The sequence below is a fragment of the Heterocephalus glaber genome, unplaced genomic scaffold (assembly GCF_053883595.1).
Source record: "Heterocephalus glaber isolate CG9 unplaced genomic scaffold, H.glaber_assembly_v1.0 deba00001472, whole genome shotgun sequence".
Lineage (NCBI taxonomy): Eukaryota > Metazoa > Chordata > Mammalia > Rodentia > Bathyergidae > Heterocephalus > Heterocephalus glaber.
The window spans coordinates 82,228,317-82,249,566 of NW_028258315.1; the positions used below are offsets into that span (position 1 = coordinate 82,228,317).

Here is a 21,250-nt window from a genome sequence, read left to right on the forward strand (position 1 = left end):
TAGTTATTACACAATTAATAGGTAATAATCTTTCATAATTTAGCAACATTAACAAAGTAGTGTTTGGAAGAGAGGACACAGAAAAGAAGTATAGTTAATTTTTTAAAAATCAAGAATTTTAGGGGCCGGGGATTTAGCTCAGTAGTTCTGGTGCCTGCCTTGCAAGCACAAGGTCCCAAGTTCGATCCCCAGTAACAACAACAACAACAACAAAAAAAAATCAAGAAATTTAAAATAGATAGTAAAACCCAAATATGTTCCATCATTGTATTGGCTATCATTTTAAAAAATTATTAATCTTACCTATTGCCATGAATATTTCATTTACATTCATTGATGTTTTAGCTGATGTTTCCATGAATAATAAACTGTTGTCATCTGCATAGGACTGTGCTTCCTGTTCAAAGAGAAAAAAATAAGACATATCCCTCAGACACATACTAGATCTGCTTTATTTGTTATAGAAAAAGGAGGCTTCCTTATCACCTGCACTTCTAACTTGATTACCTAAATCCAACAATTGTGTGGTAAACTATTAACATTAAGTAAAAGCACTAGGCTGGTAATTTTACCATGGAATATTTTCTTTTTTGCCTACCTTGACTTGGTTCATCTGGTCTAACATTAAATACACTTTGGAAGCTGGGGATTTAGCTCAGTGGCACTGAGCCTGCCAAGCAAGTGCAATGTTCTCAGTTCGATTCCTGATACCTAAAAAACATATATACTTTGGAATGAGTTTGAAGGGGGAGGATTATCCTATTCTAAATATAAAATGGTCTTGGATCACAATGGCATTTACGCTTATGTTAACACTGGCTTTAACCACTGAATGACACTCATTGTTTAATTTTGAATTATCTAATGAAGCATTCCTTTAAAAATGACATTACTACCCTACCTTTCTGTCACACTTTCTAGTTTACATATATCACTCCCTTTGATCCTCACAGCTGTTCTGAGAAGCAACCAATTGTCTGTCCAATTTGACAAAGAAATAACTTTGAACTTAGGTTGCTTTGAACTGTTACATGACAGGGGCACTTTTGACTATAAATGTTCTACCACTTTATAATAATGGGAAGGTAACTAGGAAAGAATAGTACATGTTACTAAAACTCCTATGGTTGTCACAAATTAAATTAAACTACCTCTGTAATGTGCTAGTTTAATACCTAATGATTCACGAAATAGCTGTCTTTCTCTCCGAGCCTGTGTCCCATCTATGATCACTACAAGAAGAAAATTTGACCAGGGATTAGCTCAGTGGTTCCGCTGCCTGCCTTGCCAAGTGGAAGGACCCGAGTTTGATCCCCAGTACCAAAAAAAAAAAAGAAGAAAATTATTCCATCACCAATATTATATACATAATGACCGCAACCAGACTCTTTCAGGAAAAGAGCTAAAGAACAGGAGACAGAGGCAGCTTTAAATAATTAGAGAACATTCATTCATTGTCCCTCCCTCTCTGTGTGCTTGTGAATGTGTTTACTGGGAACTGAACCCAGGAACTCATGCTAGCCAAGAGCTCTACCACTGAGCTACACCTACAGCCCTTTTTTCCCTACATTTTTTTTAAACTTTTTTTTTGATACTGGGGATTGAACTCAGGACCTTAAGCTTGCCAGGTAGGCACTGTGACATTGAGCTAAATCCCCAGCCCTGTATTTTTTTTCCTAAGAGACAGGGTCTCACTATGAAGCCCAGACTGACCTCAAACTCATGATCCTCCTGCCTCAGCCCCTCCAGTGCCAGATTATAAGTGTGTGCCATAATTCCTGGCTCATTTTTGCTTTATATTATTATTATTGGTTTTTTGAGGCAGGGTCTTGATATGTAGTTCAGATTGACTTTGAACTCACTAATAGCTAAGGCTGGCCTTGAAGGCATGCACCACCATACCTGGCTCCTGGTTCATTTTTTTGGTTTTTTGGTACTGGGGGATCAAATTTGGGGGATCAAACTTGGGACCTTGCGCTTTCGAGGCAGGGGGCGGAACCATTGAGCTAAATCCCCAACATGGTTCATTTTTTCAAATGACTGATTAGTGCTTGTTGTATTTTGCAGCAGAGAATATTCTCAATTAGATATTGAGATAGCAGATAAAAGGTGGAATTTCTAAGACAGGCATGGTGGTGCATGCCTGTAATCTCAGCACTCAGGAGGCTCTGAGGCAGGGCTGCCCAAGTTCCAGGGATACATAGTGAGTTCAAGGCCAGCCTGAACTACAAGGCCCCGTCAAAAAAAAGTAGATTTTTTAAACCTTTATTTTTGAACAGGCCCCCCCCCCCCCGCCCTTTTTGAGGCAGGGCCTTGTAGTTCAGCCTGGCCTTGAAATCCCAGCAATCCTCCTGCCTCAGCCTTGTGAGTGCTGGGATTACAAGTCAGTACCACCACACCTGCTGAACAGCCTTTTAAGGATAGGGATGAGTATGCATGTTTGTGTAAACATGGGCATGTATATGTGTGCTGATATATAGTATATTGGGAGATGAGCAGAAATGAGACAGGAAGACACAAGTGGCTATAGGGATGAAGCTGGAGGCACTTTCTCCCTTATGTGTTTCTGCACTGTTTGCAAATAATTCTTTTGTAGTTGTTCAGGTCAAGCAAATTACTGAATAATTTACAATAACATAAGAATATTGTTTTCAGTGGTTCTGCTGCCTGCCTCGCAAGCGCAAGGTCCCAAGTTCGATCCCCAGTACCAAAAAAAAAAGGTACTGTTTAAAGGTTTACTAGAAGTATCTTTTTTCTTCTGAGGTATCAGAGATCAAACCTGGGGTGTTATGTAATATGCTAGGCAAATGCTTTACCACTGAGCTAGACCTCCTGACCTTCAGGAGAAATATTTTATTGCACATGGCACTCTACATTTATTTGTTTGTTTTGTGCATATTTGTATTAAAATCTGTATTTTAAAATTATTTGTATGGCTTTTATTTACAAAAATAATGGCTTCAAGTAAAAAATTCAACATACCTGGAAATCTACAGCTCTTTTATTTGCTAGATCAGCCTTGTTTCCCGATAAAGCTATTACAATGTTAGGACTTGCTTGCCTCTGAAGTTCTTTAACCCAGTTTTTTGCTCTTGCAAAAGATTCCTGTTAAACAAAGGAACAGATATCTGGCATAAGCTCACAAATGGTCAGGAAGCATCTTTATGAGATGAGGCTTTAAAAGACTTCTAAGGTGACTGCAGGAAGGAAATAGTATTTGTATTACTTGAAGCATTTTCACCCAATACTTTTACTTACAAAAGCTTTGGCAGAAAGGTTATGATTGGCTATAAAAACTTTTCTAGCAAAAATTGTGAATAACAAAAATGTTACGTCAAATTAGTTTCAATGTAAGAGGCATTTATACTTACCTCATTTGTGATATCATATACAACTATGGCTGCTTGTGCTCCTCTGTAGTACATTGGTGCTAGGCTATGGTATCGTTCTTGACCAGCTGTATCCCATATTTCAAACTTTACTGTTGTGTCATCAAGACACACAGTCTGGGTTAGAAAAGCAGCTGTAAAAAGGAAATATCAGTAAGTTCACTATTTTCTCCCAAATGTTTTCATAATATAGAAAACACCCAGGAAATTTGATAGATTGTGTACACATAATTAACCTGGACTTTGGGTATTTGTAAAATCTGGGCTCCAAGCTAGATCTAGATCATTTAAAATATATGGGAAAAAGTACACAGATTATATAACTAATACCCTTTAATAGAAAACTTAAATACCTGTAGATTTTTGTAGGGGATTCTGGAACTAATTCCCCAGATACCTAAGGATGAATGTATACTTCTAACATCTACATTGCTAACACTATCCCATTCCATTCTGTTTTTTACTGCTATATTCTAGTGATTTAGTTCTAGTTCATTACCACCAAATTAATATTTCTCGTATTATCTTTAAAGCATTATAATACTTTAATTTTGCTAATCATTACTACAACATAGGTTAAACTTGTTAAACAGATTTAATATTCACTCCTACCTTAATCTGTCCTAAGCATTTTTTTGGATTTGTACTTTTTCAGCTGTACTTGCCTGATTCTTATTTCAACACTAAGAAAGTACCATTTATAAAATGACACTTCATTGTTAAAATTCAGAGGGACATGCAGTGGTTAGGGATGCAGTTTAATACCATGCAAGAAGCCCTGTCAATCACAGCCAATGCCTTCCTGCAATGACCACAGCCAATTTTAGCAGCTTGCTGGCTGACAGCCACCACACCTTGTAACTCCTCTCCTCCATTACTGTTGGTACTTAAGACAACTACTGCTGCCCTCTAATTGTAAACTGCCATGTTCCTCCTCCCTATTAATTTCAGATCAAGTTTTGACATTCAAATCATTTCCCCAAATTGGTATAGATGTGAATTATAAAATTTTCTAAAACTGTCATATTTTCCAAAGGAATTATGATACAATTGTCTACATTGTATCATTGTAGCTAGTTATTTGAATTTTTCATGAACTCTCGTAATAGCAAATGTGATAAGCCTACTTAAATGATGTCTAATATTAGATGTAACATTTATTTTTCATGCTATTTCAACTGGTTGTTTTTTACAGTATTAGCAAATATATTTGCAAACATAATCTGGACATATCTTTAGCTAGACTTAAATTAACAGTTCTGTGAATTTACACAAGTACAGTCATATTTTAAATATATCCTACTTCACTTCAAATTTCTGAGTGTAGTGGTAAACATCTGTAATCCCAGCTACTTGGGAGGCTGAGGCAGGAGGATTGCCAAGAATTTTGGCCAGCCTGGGCTACACAGCGAGTTCAAGGCCAACCTGGGATGGGGATGCAGCTGAGTAGTAGAGCACTTTTTAAGCATGCTTTGAGACTCTGGATGCAATCTCTAGTACCACAAATAAACAATAACAAAAAGCAAAATTAAACAAAAGCTTCTTTTACCAAATCAAACCAGCAGAAGTATGTCTTTTCAAATCTTGTATTTGTTAAAAAGACAAAAGTGTTATGAAAAATTCTCTTGTAGAAGCAAAAGTATTTTTAAATAACTACAATTAAGGCCTTGAGACAGCTGTTCCTTATTTAATAAAAATGAAAAGGAGGGTTGGGGATTTAGCTCAATGGTTCTGCTGCCTGCCTTGCAAGCGCAAGGTCCTGAGTTCGATCTACAGTACCAAAAAAAAAGAAAGAAAAGAAAAGGAATCCATCATAAAGTATCAACTTTTCAAATGTAATTTGATGTAAACTTGCAAAAGATTTAGAAGTTGTATTTATATTGTTTTTTCTTTAGATATAGTACAATCTCAAAGTACACTAGTAGTAAAAATATTCATTTATATGTCTATAAATCAATTCTAGGCTCAGAGAAATAACTGTTATGCCACCTTTGGAAAATATGGTCCAATTTTCAAACAAGTTAAAGCCATCACAAAAGACTAGTAATCTTTTTTATAAGTGTATGAATGGAATGCCAAATAAAATACAGGCAAGGAAATATCAACAAATACATTAAAAGAACACTAGCCTCTAAGCAAGCAGACTCAGAAATGTAAAGCTATTACACAAATAAACTAAAAGTTGTTTTTACTGGAATAAATTACAAAAGCAAGAGTCAACATCCAGTGCTAATTCTCTCTCAATTTTGGAACAAGAAAGTGTACTATTACTGTAATTTAATATTTTTTCACATATTCTTATAGTAATAAAAGTAATATATTGGGAAGAGACAGTTCAAAGAAGCAAGACTCCCATGAAAATTCAAAGGTATCAGCTAAAACAGACAAATTCTTTAATTTGGGTAAAAGAGACTAAAAAGTCAACATCTTTGTAATACACAGGCAATAACCAGGTGAAACATGTTGAAAGGGAAAAGGATCCCAATTAGAGGATATACGACTGTTCCTCAATTCCACTCAAACTCTCCTTCATCGCACCCTAGTTTGTATCTAATACAAAATGCTCCCAGCATTCCTTGCACAATAACACACTTCACACTTTTTATAAACTGTTTTATACTTTTCTTTGCAACTGGGGAGCTCCTTGAGGAATGACTATTAGCTCATCTCTATCTTCAGTATCTAACATAAATCCTACCTAGTTCACAGAGATACAAGAAATGTCTGCTAAAAGAATAGTTTAAAGGGGCCGGGGATTTAGCTCAGTGGTTCCGCCGCCTGCCCCCGCAACCCCCTGCGTAAGGACCAGAGTTCAATCCCCTGTACAAAAAAACCAAAACAATAGTTTAAAAAGATGTATGGGGTTGGGTGTGTTGAAGCATGCCTGTAATCCCAGTATTTGGGAAGCTGAGGCTGCAGGACTGCTGTGAGTTCAAAGCCTGCCAGATCTACACAGTGAGACTCTGCCAAAGTGTGGCATCATTTAAGGGCTACTTAAGTAACATCTGAATAGAGTTCCCAGGAACTCTAAATTATTTACAGATTGAGCATCTCTAATGTGAAAACCTGGTTAGGCATTATAGCACATACCTATAATCCCAGCTAAGGAGGATCACAAATACAAGGTCAGCCTGGGTAACACAATGAGACCTTATCTCTAAAAAGCGGAAAGATGCCTTCTAAAATTCAAGAATTTAGGAGCACCAACATAATACTACAGTAGAAAAATTCTGTACCATAAAACTGTTTGATATACACAATTATTAAAAATATTCACACACACAAAGATATCCACACAATTATTAAAAATATTCTGTAAATCCCAACTACTTTTGGATAACAACCTTATACTACTAATGTAATCCCAGCCAGAAACACCATTTTAGCATTTCTGATTTGAAAACATTGTTCATGCATGATTTAAAAAGTTTAACTCTGAGAAAGAGAAAAAGACCATCAGCAGAGGTCCAAGAGTAAGTACCACAATATGTCAAAATTTATGAAAGTGCTACAGTGCCAAAAGGACAGAAATATTACTGGACTAGAACAGCCCAAAATAAACAATAGGCACAATATATCCCAAGACTTCAGGGACTCCAGAGCTCAAGCTGTCAACTACTAAGGGTCTAACGTCTCTAAAATTCAGTGCAGTATAACTTTTAGGTGAAATGTTTAAATTTCTAATGTGCTTCTAAATGCACATTACTAATCATTTATAAAGTTATAAAGTCTGCCTCTCTAAATTTAAACTAGCACATCAATACTGTAGCAACATTAACCACAAACTTACCTGAATCTGCAAAACCACTTTAATTTATCCAAAATGTCTATTTTCTGGCTAAGAACCATCACTTTCTTAGACCTCTTCATTTTCTCTTCACTTTCATCATCAGAACTAGCAGTTGGTTTTCTTTTCAGGCCCATATTTCATAAACAAACAGCTTTTATCACTTCGAGAGTTACTGTGTATGCGACGACAAGCAGAGAAAAAGCTGTGTTGAGACGCAGGTGCTGGCTGGCCTGTCTAACACACTCCCTCTTTGAACTACATGATGAGCTCTTATTAGTAAGCATGGCGGCAATCATGAAACATTTCATTCTAAACAAAAGTCCACATTTCTGTACCAGAGACCCACCATGGGGGTCAGTTGAAACAGGTGAAACTATAAATGTTAAATCTGTAAATACCAAAGGTCTTAAAAAAATAATATGCAAGAATGATACACTGGACAAGGGAAAAATATCCTGATAGCATTAAATCAAAGATTAAAAAAAATAAAGTTAACCTCTCTCCCCAACAAATAAAATGATCCTACAAGAACCAAACAGAAGGAGAGAAAAAAACTAAAAATCCGAGGAGCTAATAACATCCCTCACTGGGCTGGGGCTGTAGCTCAGCAGCACAGCACCTGCCTGGCAAGTGCGAGGTGAGTTCCGCTCCTGAAACCAACCAAACAAACAAGGCACCTTAACACTATCCCTCAACCTCAGATTACTATTTTTTCCAATGCTACTTACTGATTGACCTAGGGCTTCACTCATCCTAGGCAAAAACACTCTATCACTGATCCAATCCCTAGCCCTTTAAGTTATTATGTATTAAATTGGACATATATTGTTTTATTACAATTAACCAAAAATCCTACATAATACCACTGAATTTGATAACACAAAGATATGAGATTCCAAAACATGTCATATATCCCTACAGAAGGGAGAAAAATTTCTACAGTGGTTGCTAAATGGTTGATTTATTTTTATATTTTGATTTTTTGAGACAGGGTCTTGTATGTAATTCATCCTGATCTTTTTTTTTTTTTGTACCAGGGATTGAGCTCAGGTCCTTGTGCTTGCAGGGCAGGTCGCAGCACCACTGAGCTAAATCCCTGGGCCTAATTCATGCTGATCTTGAACTCAATATGTAGCCCAGGCTGCCCTCAAACCTGTGATGATCCTCCTGATTCAGCCTGCAATTATAGGCATATGTCATCATACCCCACTTCAGGATTATTTTCAGCATGTTGATATAAATCTTAAGAAAAAACTGTAATGATTTAAAGATAAATACGTAAAGACAATTGGCAAAAGGAACAGAAAAGCAGTCAAAAGTTACTAATAATGAATACAATCACCCATACAGCAAAGGCAGTTATCTCCTGAATTAGCAAAATGAAACAAATATAAAAAAAGGATGTGGCCAAGATTAAGGGTTTGCTGTTGATATATAACTCTTGGAAAGAATATTGACAACATGTAGCAAAACATAAAATACTGATATTTGTTAGTCTAATAATTTCATTAAATCTCTAAAAGATGGTATAGGGGTAGGAAAGTAGCAAGAACAAAATTTTATTCTCAAAGAATGTAAAAATACTTAATCTAACTGTTATATGAAAAACACTAGTGACTTGGTAAATATTAAGTAACAATTAAAACTAGTTATAGGGCCAGGGATGTAGCTCAGTGGTGCTACCGTCTGCCTGGCAAGTGCAAGGTCCTGAATTCGATCCCCAGTACCAAAATAAACAAACAAACCAAAAAAACAACAACTAGTTATAACCTTTTAAATTGAGAAAGATAGGGCCGGGGATTTAGCTCAGTGGTTCCACCACCTGCTTCGCAAGCATAAGGTCCCGAGTTCAATCTCCGGTACCAAAAAAAAAAAAACCAAACAAAATAAATTGAGAAAGATAATGCAAACATATATACATCATATAACACACACACACTGGTTGGGATAGAGTGTATGTATGTGAAAAAACATGATATACATCATATAACACACACACACTTGTTGGGATAGTGTATGTATGTGAAAAAACACGAACAGAAAAACACAGGAGAAATAAAAATAGTAACAGTGTCCCCCAAAGTAGATGACCAACTGTTCTTCTGTAGAACTTTAAGAAGTTGAAGATTTGGAACTCTTAAAAAACTGAAAGGAAAGCCGGGTCCAGCCCCAGTACTGACTGTACAAGAACCACCTACTAAACCCACCCAGAACCATGAGAGATGATAAAATAATTTTAAGTCTCTAAGCTCTGTGGTCATTTGTTTCTCAGGAGTAGATAACTACAACTATCTTTAAAAAAAAAAAAGTAAAAACAAGAAGCAAAATATATCATGTACAGGTACAAATTCTCTTTGATGAATGTTATCATTATGTATATCTAAAATGTACTAATGTTTTGCTTAAAAAATAAAAACAAAAAATATTATAGCAGATCTGATAAACATCAATTTTTGTTTTTTCTCTTTCCGGGGATTGAACTCAGGACCTTGTGCTTGCCAGGCAGGTGTGGCACCCCTGAGCTACATCCCTGGCCCTTGATATACTTCAAATTTGTAAAAAGGGGGACAGAACAATCTAAAAGGTCAGTAATTTTGAAGAATATACAAAAAATAGCATTGTCTAAGGGGAAAAGAACTAAGTGAGCTAGCAAATGGGGGACTTCACTATAAATCTTTTAAAATCTTTTAAGTTTTTTGCTTATTTGGCAGCATATATATTTAACCGTTTAAATTTTGACACGAACAAAGTGATGAAATAATTAAAATACTAAATGTGATGCATGTAAATGGCATATAACTGACATTAATTTAGAAATATGGAATTTAGGACAATTTGGATTAAAAATGCCAGAGCAGAGACTGGCAGCAAAATACTGTACAGCTTTTCCAGGACCTGGAATCAAGAGACCTAGAAAACAACTCGGTAGAACTCTAGGAAATCAAGAGGGAGCTGAGAGGAAAACTAGAAATTACAGAGAACGTAGAGAAACAGACAATGCAGAGAAAAGAACGAAGCATTCTGGAAAGCTCATCACTATTCCTGGGGAGGGGGACCTGTCATGTGACGGGAAGCAGCTCCAGGGACAAAAGCAGACTGGGCCAGCAGCACTAGCCAAGGAAAACCCACGGCTGTTGTAAACTGCAAAAACAGGATGGAGTTCTACTCTGAAAATGACTTTACCCATAGCAGGTTAGAGCTGGAAAAGAAATCCACTGCAGTGCCAGCCATATTTGAGAGGTTAGGAGCCATTTTGCAAAGAGGTTAATGTTTAAGACTGAACCACAGAACAACTATACTTTAGGGTTTCCGGCGGCACCCACAGTAACTGGGTGGGAGATGGCCACAATAAACAGCAGAGAGGGAGCAATCTAGACAATAGACGGGAAGGACACAGGGCCCCACCCACCATGGTGAGAAACCAGGAGGGTCACACATGGCTTTCAGAGGAGGCTGGGTCTGAAAGAAATGGCATTAAGTCCAGCAGTCAGTTTGAATCCCCACCCTGCAGCCTACATCAAGCGCAAATTCACGACAAGGATATGCCTGGGCTTCGATGGCTGCCCCAGCCTGGGGTGTATACAGACAGAGGCCTCTTGTGCAGGGAGGGCACCTCACAAACGCAAAGACTAGGTGGAAATGCTCAGACGAGGAGTACACAGAGGCGCACAAACCGGGAACTATGGATGACTGCAGCCTCAGGGCAGACATCACTGACCAATCACACCCAATGGGAAAGGCTGGGTAGGACTGGGGATTCACACACGAAGAACATGAGCATGGAAACAAAATGGGTCTCAGCAGTGACTCTATTGCTACCCCGTATCTGGTTGATTCCAATACAGCAGACCCTGGAAAGAAACCACTTCACTGAAAAACACACAAAGTTTTTGGACTCATTTCTTTTTCTCCCTCACTGGTTATTATTTCTCCCACTCCCTGTTATTATTTGCATTTTTTTTCTTTTTTGATACTTTAATTTTCTTTTACTTCTTAATAGGATCTGGTATCTCATTTTGCTCTTTTTCCTTCTTTTTCTTTTGAGACAGGGTCTTACTATGTAGTTCAGGCTGTCCTTGAACTCACTATGTAGCCCAGGCTGGCCTCGAACTTTCAGTGATGCTCCTGCCTCAGCCTCCCAAGTGCTGGGGTTACAAGCGTGCGTCACCATGCCCAGCTATCTTCCCTATTTAGTTATTTGGTTTGGGGGATTGAACTCAGGACCTTGTGTTTATGAGGCAAGCATGGTGACACTGAGCTAAATCCCCGGACCTTCTTCCTGATTAAGTTTAACTTCATTCTTCCATTCCCCACCACCTGCATCTTTACTACTATAACCACTAAGCTTTATTAATCCTTAGATATTTAGTTAACTCCATGCTATTATTGGTTTTTGTTTTTTTTTTTTTTGGTACCAGAGATCGAACTCGGGACCTTGCACTTGCGAGGCAGGCAGCAGAACCACTGAGCTAAATCCCCGGCCTTATTATTGTTAACAGACATACAGCTGTTGGATTTAGTAGATATTTACCGTATGTCAGTATTAGGTTTGTCTTTGTGTCCATACTATTTTGTTGTTGTTGCATTTGGTTTTTTGAGACAGGGTCTCGCTTTTGTAGTTCAGGCTGGCCCTGAATTCACTATATGGCCCAGGATAGCCTCAAACTCACAGCTATCCTCCTGCCTCTGCCTCCTGAGTGCTGGGATGTGCGCCACCACACCCAGCCCCCATACTATTCTTTTTTTTTTTTTTTTGGTACTGGGGATCAAACTCGGGTCCTTGCCTTGCGCAGCAGGCGGCAAAACCACTGAGCTAAATCCCCGGCCCCCTACAACAATTAGGATCTAAATGTTCTTTTTTGGTACTGGGGATCGAACTCGGGACCTTGCGCTTGCAAGGCAGGCACCGGAACCACTGAGCTAAATCCCTGGCCCCACCATACTATTCTTGTAGATCTCTTTCTATAGTTAAGGTGGTACTGTGGCAGCTTTTATTGGTTCTCACGGTCTTTTAATATCCAGATTATCTGACTCAACTCCATTATTGTTGATTTTGCTATTGCCAGGGTGACACGGTTGTCATTATTACTTTGTTTATACTGTACACCAGTATCTGGTTTGTCTGTGTCAACAATATTATGGTTCTGGTGAAATTTGGGCCAATTTCAGTGCACCTTCCCTTCCCATATTAACAGGTGGCCGGATCTTAGGACAGAGGGAGAGGCTCATGGCCACGCTCAGAGTGCATCACTAAACAGCAGACATTAACCTTAAGAGATCTCCATACTACCAACCTCCTTTACTAGTAATTTACCAGCAAACATCAGCAGAAAGAAGGAAGGAAGGAAGGAAGGATAGACAGATGGATGAGAAGACAAGGCAACAAAAACAGCAAAATGCCTCTAAAAACTCCCAACTCACCCAAAGCTCATCCATGGGGTATCAATGGGGAAGAAATCAAAAGCCAAATGGATGAATTATACAAAATGATAAAAGAAGAGAAAAAAAGATCAATAAGGTGCTTGGTGAGCTCCAAGAAGATATATTAAACAACAGTGAGCTTACAGAGGACATTAATAAAAAGCTAGCTAATCTAAGCAAAATGATACAAAACATGAATGGTCACTTTAGCAAAGAATTAGAGTCCTGGAAAAGGTCCAAAAACAAACCCAGGAGATTATCTGTTTAAAGTAAGGGCAACAGAAGCAATCAATGTGAGACAGAGAATCAGAAGTAGAAAGATAGCATTAATGCAGGTGATCATACACTCAGAAATAGCTTAATAACAAGAACATGAAAAATGGATCCAAACACTGCTAGATGACACAGACTCATCCATATTAACTGGAATTTTGAAAAATCAGAAGACTGCACAAATAGCATAAAAAATTATTTATACAAATAGCAGAAAAATTTCTAAATATGAAAAAATAACAAGTGAGGAACACAAAACCCTAAATTGCCACTATCAGAAAAAAACTTCTCAGGCCAGGTATTTAGCTCAGTGGCACCGAGGTTGCCTCGCAAGTGCAAGGTCCTGACGCCTCACCATAGATAAAATCCCAGACGTCCAACACAAGAGCAGAATCTTAAAAACTATTACAGAAAACAACAGATTATTAAGGTATGCCCATCTGAATTATAGCAGACTACAACAAAAACCTTAAAGGCCAGTATTTCAAGCCCAAAAGAAAACAACAACTTCTGGGGCTGGGGGATGCAGCTTGTGGTGCCATGCCTATCTGGCAGATTTAAGGTTCTGAGTTTGATTCTCAGTACCAAAACAAAAACAACCAAACAAACAAAAAAAACCCAACTTCCAAACCACACTGATTTATTCTGCAAAACCATCTTTCAAAATCTATAATTAAGGTCTTTCCCCAGCACCTTAAGAAAAACTAAAAATCAAAAGATGGAAAATAATATTCCATGCAACAGGAGCCTAAAAACATGCAGGAGTAGCTATGCTATTTTTAAACAAAGTGGATTTCAAGCTAAAACTGATCAGAAGAGTCAAAGAAGGTCAATATATATTTGTCAAAGGAACAATTCAATAGAAAGTGTTAACAATTATAGACATACATACACCAAACACAGGTGCACCCAACTTCTTAAAAAACACTACTGGACATAAAACATCAGAAACGTCAACACAATTCCAGCAAGAGATGGATCTCAACGCTTCACTGTGATAAACAGATCACCTAGATAAAAACCAACAAATATCAAGTTGAACCACACTTCTGAATAAACTTAACAGATATTTACAGAATGCTGAACCCAACAACAGAATATACATTCTCTTTTTGGAACTTTGTCCAAAACAGACAACATACTACCCCCTACACCCCATAAAGCATGCTTACATAAATATCAAAGAATCAAAATTATCCCATACACATACTGTCAGATCACAGAGCAATGAAATAAGAGATGAATGGCAAAAGAAACCACAGAAATTATGCAGAGATGGAAATTTATAAATCATTCGTTTTTTTTTTTTTTTTTTTTTTGGTACCGGGGATCGAACTCGGGTCCTTGCGCTTGTGCAGCAGGCGGCAAAACCACTGAGCTAAATCCCCGGCCCTATAAATCACTCTTGAAAAATCAATGGGTTATAGAAGAAATCAAGAAATCTGTTCCCAGAATCAACGTACCAGAACCTATGGGACACAATGAAAGCAGTCTTAAGAGGGAACCTCTCAGCTGTGTATGCCCATATCAGAATAACAGAGCAAGCTCAAATAAATGACCTAAAGATACACCTCAAGGTCCTAGAAAAAAAACCCATCCATATTCAAAGCCAGTACAAGGAAGGAAATTTAACGAAATTGAGAGTAACAAACAATACAAAGAATGATTTAAAGAGCTGGTTCTTCAAAAGAATAAACAAAATAGACTAACCCTTAGCCTTTCTAACCAAGGAAAGGTATGATCTTATCTCAATCTGATAAAAATCATTTTGATAAATCCACTGCCAACATATTAATTGGGGAAATCAGGAAGGACGTCCACTATCACCATTCCTACTCAAAATAGTTCTCAAAACATTAGCCAGAGCAACCAGGCAAGACAAACAAAAGAAGTATGTATGTTTGGTAAAAGAAGTAAAATTATTTGCAGATGACATGATCCGCTACACAGAAGACCCAAAAACACCAAAAGACACCTAAAATAACCAAATTCAGTAATGTAGCAAGATACAATATCAACACTGTTCCTATACACTAAAAATGAACTCACCAAAAAAGAAATTAGGCCCAGCATGTTGGCACATGCCTGTAATCCCAGCACTTGGGAGGCTGAGACAGCTGGATCACTGTGAGTTGGGCTACACAGTGAGTTCAAGGCCAGCCTGAATTACATAGTAAGATCCTGTCTCCAAAAAAAAAAAAAAGACAAAATCTGATTAAAGAAATTAGGAAAACAATACTGTTCACAACAGCATCATCAAGAAAAATTAAATATTATAGTTGGTAATTAACCTTACCATGGAAGTGAAAGACCTCTACAAATCTACAGTAATCTGAAAAAGGAGATCAGTTTGCGCAGTGACAGTATCATAGCCAATGAGGTTTATGCAAGGCGTGATTACTGTGCCAAATGAAAAAGGGGATCTAAGAAGACATCAGGAAATGGAAAGATTTGCTCTGTTCATGGGTAGGCAGAACCTGTATTATCAAAATGGCCATACTTCCAAAAGTGATATATAGATTTAATGGAATCCTAATAAAAATAACAATAGCATTCTTTACAGAACTAGAAACAATAATCCTAAAATTCATAAGGAACCAGAGAGACCCAGAATAGCAAAAGTAATTCTGAGCAACAGGACCAAACCACAAGGCATCAAAATCCCAGATTTCAAGTAGCATTACAAAGCTATAGTGATAAAAACAACATGGTACTGGCACAAAGACAGCCATGTGGATCAGTTAAACTGAACAGACAATGCAGAAAGAAGCCCAGGCACATTCAGCCATCTGATCTTTGACAGAGGCCAAAAATTATGCTGGAGGAAAGACAGCCTCCTTAACAAATGGTGCTGGGAAAGCTGGCTATTCACATAGAAAAGACTATCTCAAACTGTATCTCCCACCATATACTAAAGTCAAACTGGATTAAAGATTTAAATACAAAAACAAAAACAATCTGCTAAAAGATAAAACTCTTTATTTTTTTATTGAGATAGCATCTCCCTAGGCAGTTCAGGCTGGCCTCGAAGAAGTCAGTGAACCTTCTGTCTTGGACGCAAAGTGTTGGGATTACAGGTGTGCTAGATAGATACAACTCCTGAAGACACAGGCAAGGACTTTCTCAACAAATCCCAACTGCACAAGAAATAACATTAAGCAAGAATCAAGAAATGGGATCAATCAAATTAAAAAGTTTCTGTACAGCAAAGGAAACAACAAAGAGTGAAGAGACAAACGACACAATGGGAAGAATTTTACCAGGTACTCCTCAGACAGAGGACGAGTATCTAGAATATATAAGAAATTAAAAAACATTAGACTTCCCAAATCTAAAAGCCCAATCAAAAAAGGCCTACCTGAATGAGTACAGACGAAGAAGTACAAATGGCCAATAAATACATGAAAAAGTGTTCAACATCTCTGGCATTTGAGAAATGTAAATTAAAACACTGAGATTCCATCTGACATTGTTGGTGATAATGTAAACTATGCAACCACTATGGAAATCACTATGGTGACTCCTCAAAAAACTAAAACTAAAAATTCCATTCAACTGAGCTATTCCTCTTCCAGATAGTTAGACAACATATTACAGTGATACATGTATACTCATACAACGCAATTAATAGCTAATATCTTGGAAGCAGCTCATATATACATTAACAGATAAATGGAAAATGAAAATGTATTTATACACAATGGAGTACTACTATACCATAAATAAAGATAAAATTGAGTTATCTGTTGCAAAATGGATGCAGCTTGAGATCATAAAGTGAAATAAATCAGATGCAAGCTTAAATATCACATGGTTTCTTTCTTTCTTTTTTTTTTTTTTTGGCATGGGGTAATCAAACTCAGGATCCCATGCTTGCAAGGCAGGTGCAGCGCCACTAAGCTACGTCCCAGGCTCAGTGGTTTCTTTTAAGAGAAACCCAAAGCATAAATAACAACAACAACAAAAGATAAATAGGAAGCAGGGAGATAGATTTTTTGCAAAAGGGAAGGGGACCAAGAGATAAAGGGTGGGAGGAAGGAAGAAGGATGAAAAAAGGGAAAAGGGCGGAGATTTAGCTCAGTGGTTTCGCTGCCTGCTGTACAAGCGCAAGCGCAAGGACTGGAGTTCAATGCCCGGTACCAAAAACAAAACAAAACAAAACGAAAAAAAGGAAAAAAGAATAAAGACGTATTATATACCTGTACCAACTTTCCTATAACCAAAGTAACTATTCCATACCACAAACACACTAATAACAATTAAGATGAACAAAATTATAGGAACATGAACAATTTAAAACTTTACTGATATTTATTTCTTTCTTTCAAGGCAGGGTCTCACCATCTATCCCAAGCTGCCCCTGAACTCGAAGTAACGCCCTGGTTCAGCCTTCTAAGTGCTGGGACAACAGGCATGTAGCCACCATACCCAGCATTATTTTCTGAAAATACTTTCATGTTTTCCCTAAAAGTGAGACATAAAATGATAGGACCCATGTCTGTGAAGGATTACACATTCCGTAACAGAATGCTTGTCATGTCATGGAAGTCTAGGTTTAAATGAGATTTTCTATTCTGATAATTTCTTGCAAGGAACAACACATACAAAATTCAAGAACAAGAGCTGAGTTGAAAAATTATAGTATTTGTTTTGAATTGCAGCTGTCACTTAGTTGCAAAATCTCAGGTAAACCTATGCTAGTGCCTCAGTTTCCTCATCTATATTTAAATATACCCATGGTACAGTATATGAGACTTTAAGAATGATGTATGAGTTCTAAGTTCTACAAATGTACCACCTAAGCATCTTATTTTAATAGTAACCTGAATTTTTTTTTTGGTACCAGGGATCGAACTCAGGACCTTGTGCTTTCAAGGCAGGTGGCAGAACCACTGAACTAAATCCCTGGCCCAATGTATCTCTGAAGTCAGAGTTTTCTAAAATGTACAAATTAGGCATAAAACAGAACAAGGATTCTGTTCATGTTACACCTCAAATAGAATTGCTAGCCATTGGCTGGGGATGTAGCTCAGTGGTTCCGGCGCCTGCCTCGTAAGCGCAAGGTCCCAAGTTCAATCCCCAGTAACAAAAAAAAAAAGAATTGCTAGCCATTAATTAAGTGGAACATAATCTGGCTTTACTTATATGCAAAGATAAATAATTATTTTTTAATGGCAAAAAGTTGAATGAAGATGTCTAGTAACTACAGAGTTACTAGAATAGCATAACAGTTCATCCCTTTTTTTGGAATCTAAAAAGCACATGGTATCTTCAACTGTCCAAACTGAGGTTAAAAAGCCTAAGTCACTTACTGGGTCCTCATCCTGCTTTTGTTGTTGTTTTGAGATAGTGTCTTGCTATGTAGTCCAGGCTGGCCTCAAACTCACAGTAGTCCTCCTGCCTCAGCTTTCAAAGGGCTGGGATTACAGGTGTGCACCACATCTGGTTCTCATCATACTTCTATTCTTCTTCACTTATATTTACTTTAAATGTAAGCCAGGGGAATGGTGCATGCCTGTAGTCCCAGCACCTGGGAGGCTGAAGCAGGAGGACTGCCATGAGTTCGAGGCCAACCTGGGCTACATAGTGAGTTCAAGGCCAGCCTGAAATACGTAGCGAGACCCTGTCTCAAAAAAAAAAAAAAAAAAGGTGAATGCTGTTGACCAGTACTTTACCTTCAAATATTATTTTGCAATATTTGTAAAGCAGTAAGGATAATTTATTTTCAAATTCAGAAAGTAAAAAACTAATGAAATTATCTCAGGTTTTGAAGAACAAAATGTGACTTCAATAAAACTCTCATTGTGAAGGTTTTTGTAATTAAGTAGAGTTCATGTTTTCATTAATGTAAATTAATGATTTAGAAACCACAATAATCTCTAGAATTCCCTGTTGCTTTTCCTTATCTTACACACCTTTATTCTGCTCCACAAAGAGGATTGTTGACATGATCCTATCCTATCACAAACTACTTCAGTAGTGAAATTACATATAAGCAACACCAGATTATGATGATTTAGGTCCTAAAGAGCAAAAGGAAAGTTTTTCAAAATTATCAAGTCTATGCTTGTGATTGAACCCAGGGCTTAGCACATTTAAAGGCAAATGCTCTGCCACTAAGCTACATCCCCAACTCAGAATTAAGATTTATTCCATTAAAAGCAAATCCTGAAAAAGCTTCCCACCCTATAGCCCCTATTATTATTCAAAACCAACTGTCTTTTATGTATCTCCCACTGTATCTGCAAGACCAACTATTTGGAAATCTTAAGTATTCAGGACAGACAGAACCAGAAAGCGAGCAAAAATGGACTAAATGTAGGTACAATAGAGTTCACAAACTCCATGCACTAAAGCTTATGCATATTTCCATTTCTTCACACTGTAACAGAACACACTTACTTTTCATGTACATCCTCTTTTGGAGATACATATTATATATATAAAATAAATAGTAATCAGTTGGAGTTGAGAGATTTAGGCTTACTTTTAAAAGTTCAAGGCCAGTCTGTACTATAGTGAGATCCTCTCTTTCTCTTACATACACCCACCAAAATAGTCATATGACATGTAAATATATATACAACTACCAGGCTAAAATATTTAGTCAAATAACTCTTCCACACTAAACCAAGCAGTCATCTTTGATTCCTAGTTCTACAGTGTTAGGAGTTTGGTAAATTTGACGAATATATGAAATCTAGACAACTTAGTAATATTACTTCCCAGTATACAACAGAATAGAAGAAGCAAGTTAGTGAATCAACAAGAGGCAAAATCATTCTATCAAAGAACTTTAAATACCTGAACAGTACACAGGGCATTAATTAAATCAGTACAGGGCAAAAAGTGATGCTCATAATTGATTCCCTGAAATAAAGAGGATTAAAAAAAGTTTAAATTGTATTGACTGTATTACTTAATATGGAGGCGAGAACCAAGCCTACTCTCCACTCACAGGAATGTTTAAGTAGTCACATACACAACATTTTAAATTAGGAAATTAGAGAACTGACAGACCATACTGAAAGATCATCTCTTTAGGCTCTAAGTGGTAAAAGCTGACATGAAATATTAAATCTCTACCAACTTCTGGGTGAGTTTTTTTTTGGTACTGGGGATCGAACTCGGGTCCTTCTGCTTGGGAGGCAGGCGGTGGAACCACTGAGCTAAATCCCCGGCCCATCTTCTGAGTAATTTGATAGGTATTATTATATCCCAGATATATGTTCTCTAGGAGTAAATGATGTTGGCCTAAAGATAATATTCTATTCATAAAATGACTAACTTCCCAAAATTTAACTCTATCAGAAAGTGCGAAGGGCCAGGGATTTAGCTCAGTGGTTCCACCGCCTGCCTCACAAGTGCAAGGACCTGAGTTCAATACCTGGTACTAAAAAAAAAAAAAAAAAAAAAGAAAGTGTGAGAAATACTCAAAAACATTCTCCTCATGAATCAAAAACCTTCTGCTGGTTGTTGGTCTCTGAGTCTTCTGTTCTAACAGTCTATCGTGTCTCTTCCAAATAGCCCATCCTGCATTGTAGGGTACATTATAAATTTTTTTCCCCTTTCCCTCCTACTTTTGCTTGGCTCAAACTCAGTCTTCAGGGCCTGTTTTTTCTACCTTTAATAAATGTGAAACTTTGCTGCTGTTAAAAAAATTAAAAAAAAAAAAAGTATTTTAACAATATTCAGATCCAAAAAGATAAAAGGCACATTAAATAAGTACACAGACTGCACTTAATTCTTTCTGAAGACTAATAACAGTAACAGAAAACTTTCTGCTACTGGGAAAACATGAATTATCCAAATTTAAATGTTTGGCTGGCTTTTCTTCTTGCTAGGAAAAATTTTATTTTCCTCCCTAGCTTTATTAAGGTATAACTGATATGACATACACTGTGATGGTTTTCATATAGGCATACATTACTTAACTACACTGTGTTGGGTGCCAACTAAAGTAAATGATTAAAATTTAACCTAATTATCATGTCCACGACTTCAAATACTTAGTCCCTCCCACTGTACTGCTGATTGAACCCAAGTCTTCTGAGTCGAGCTTACATCCACAGCCATTTTTACTTTTTTTAAATAGTGACAATATTTGAAAAGTGAAAGGTAAGGGAGAAACTGGCACTGCAGAGCAAACTTGGGAGCAAAAGGGAGGAAAGGATAAAAATAAAAATCAAAGTACACCTTGGAAGACAGAGGGCAGGTTGTCAGGTAAAAAGCCGAAAACCAAGACCAGACCAGGCCACAACAAGCCTTTATTAGAGGGAACAGATCTGCCTGGCTGTCTGTGAACAAAGGAGAGGCAAAAGCAATATGGCCGGGGCAGGGAGAGTCTTTTATAGACACTGGGGTGGGGTTTGTAGGG

At 37.4% G+C, this 21,250-nt stretch overlaps 1 protein-coding gene across 2 annotated transcripts in view; it reads right to left on the reverse strand.

Moving 5' to 3' along the window:
• The window catches only part of Rab5a (RAB5A, member RAS oncogene family), a 40,869-nt gene that overhangs the window by 4,840 nt on the left and 14,779 nt on the right, over nucleotides 1-21,250 (reverse strand). For both annotated transcript variants that reach the window (XM_021243948.2, XM_004864291.3), the window contains exons 3-5: nucleotides 3,372-3,523; nucleotides 2,983-3,105; nucleotides 304-397 (exon numbers count right to left, since the gene is read on the reverse strand). In XM_021243948.2, coding sequence (XP_021099607.1) covers nucleotides 304-397; nucleotides 2,983-3,105; nucleotides 3,372-3,523 — 369 coding nt within the window. The remainder of the gene's footprint in view (nucleotides 1-303; nucleotides 398-2,982; nucleotides 3,106-3,371; nucleotides 3,524-21,250) is intronic.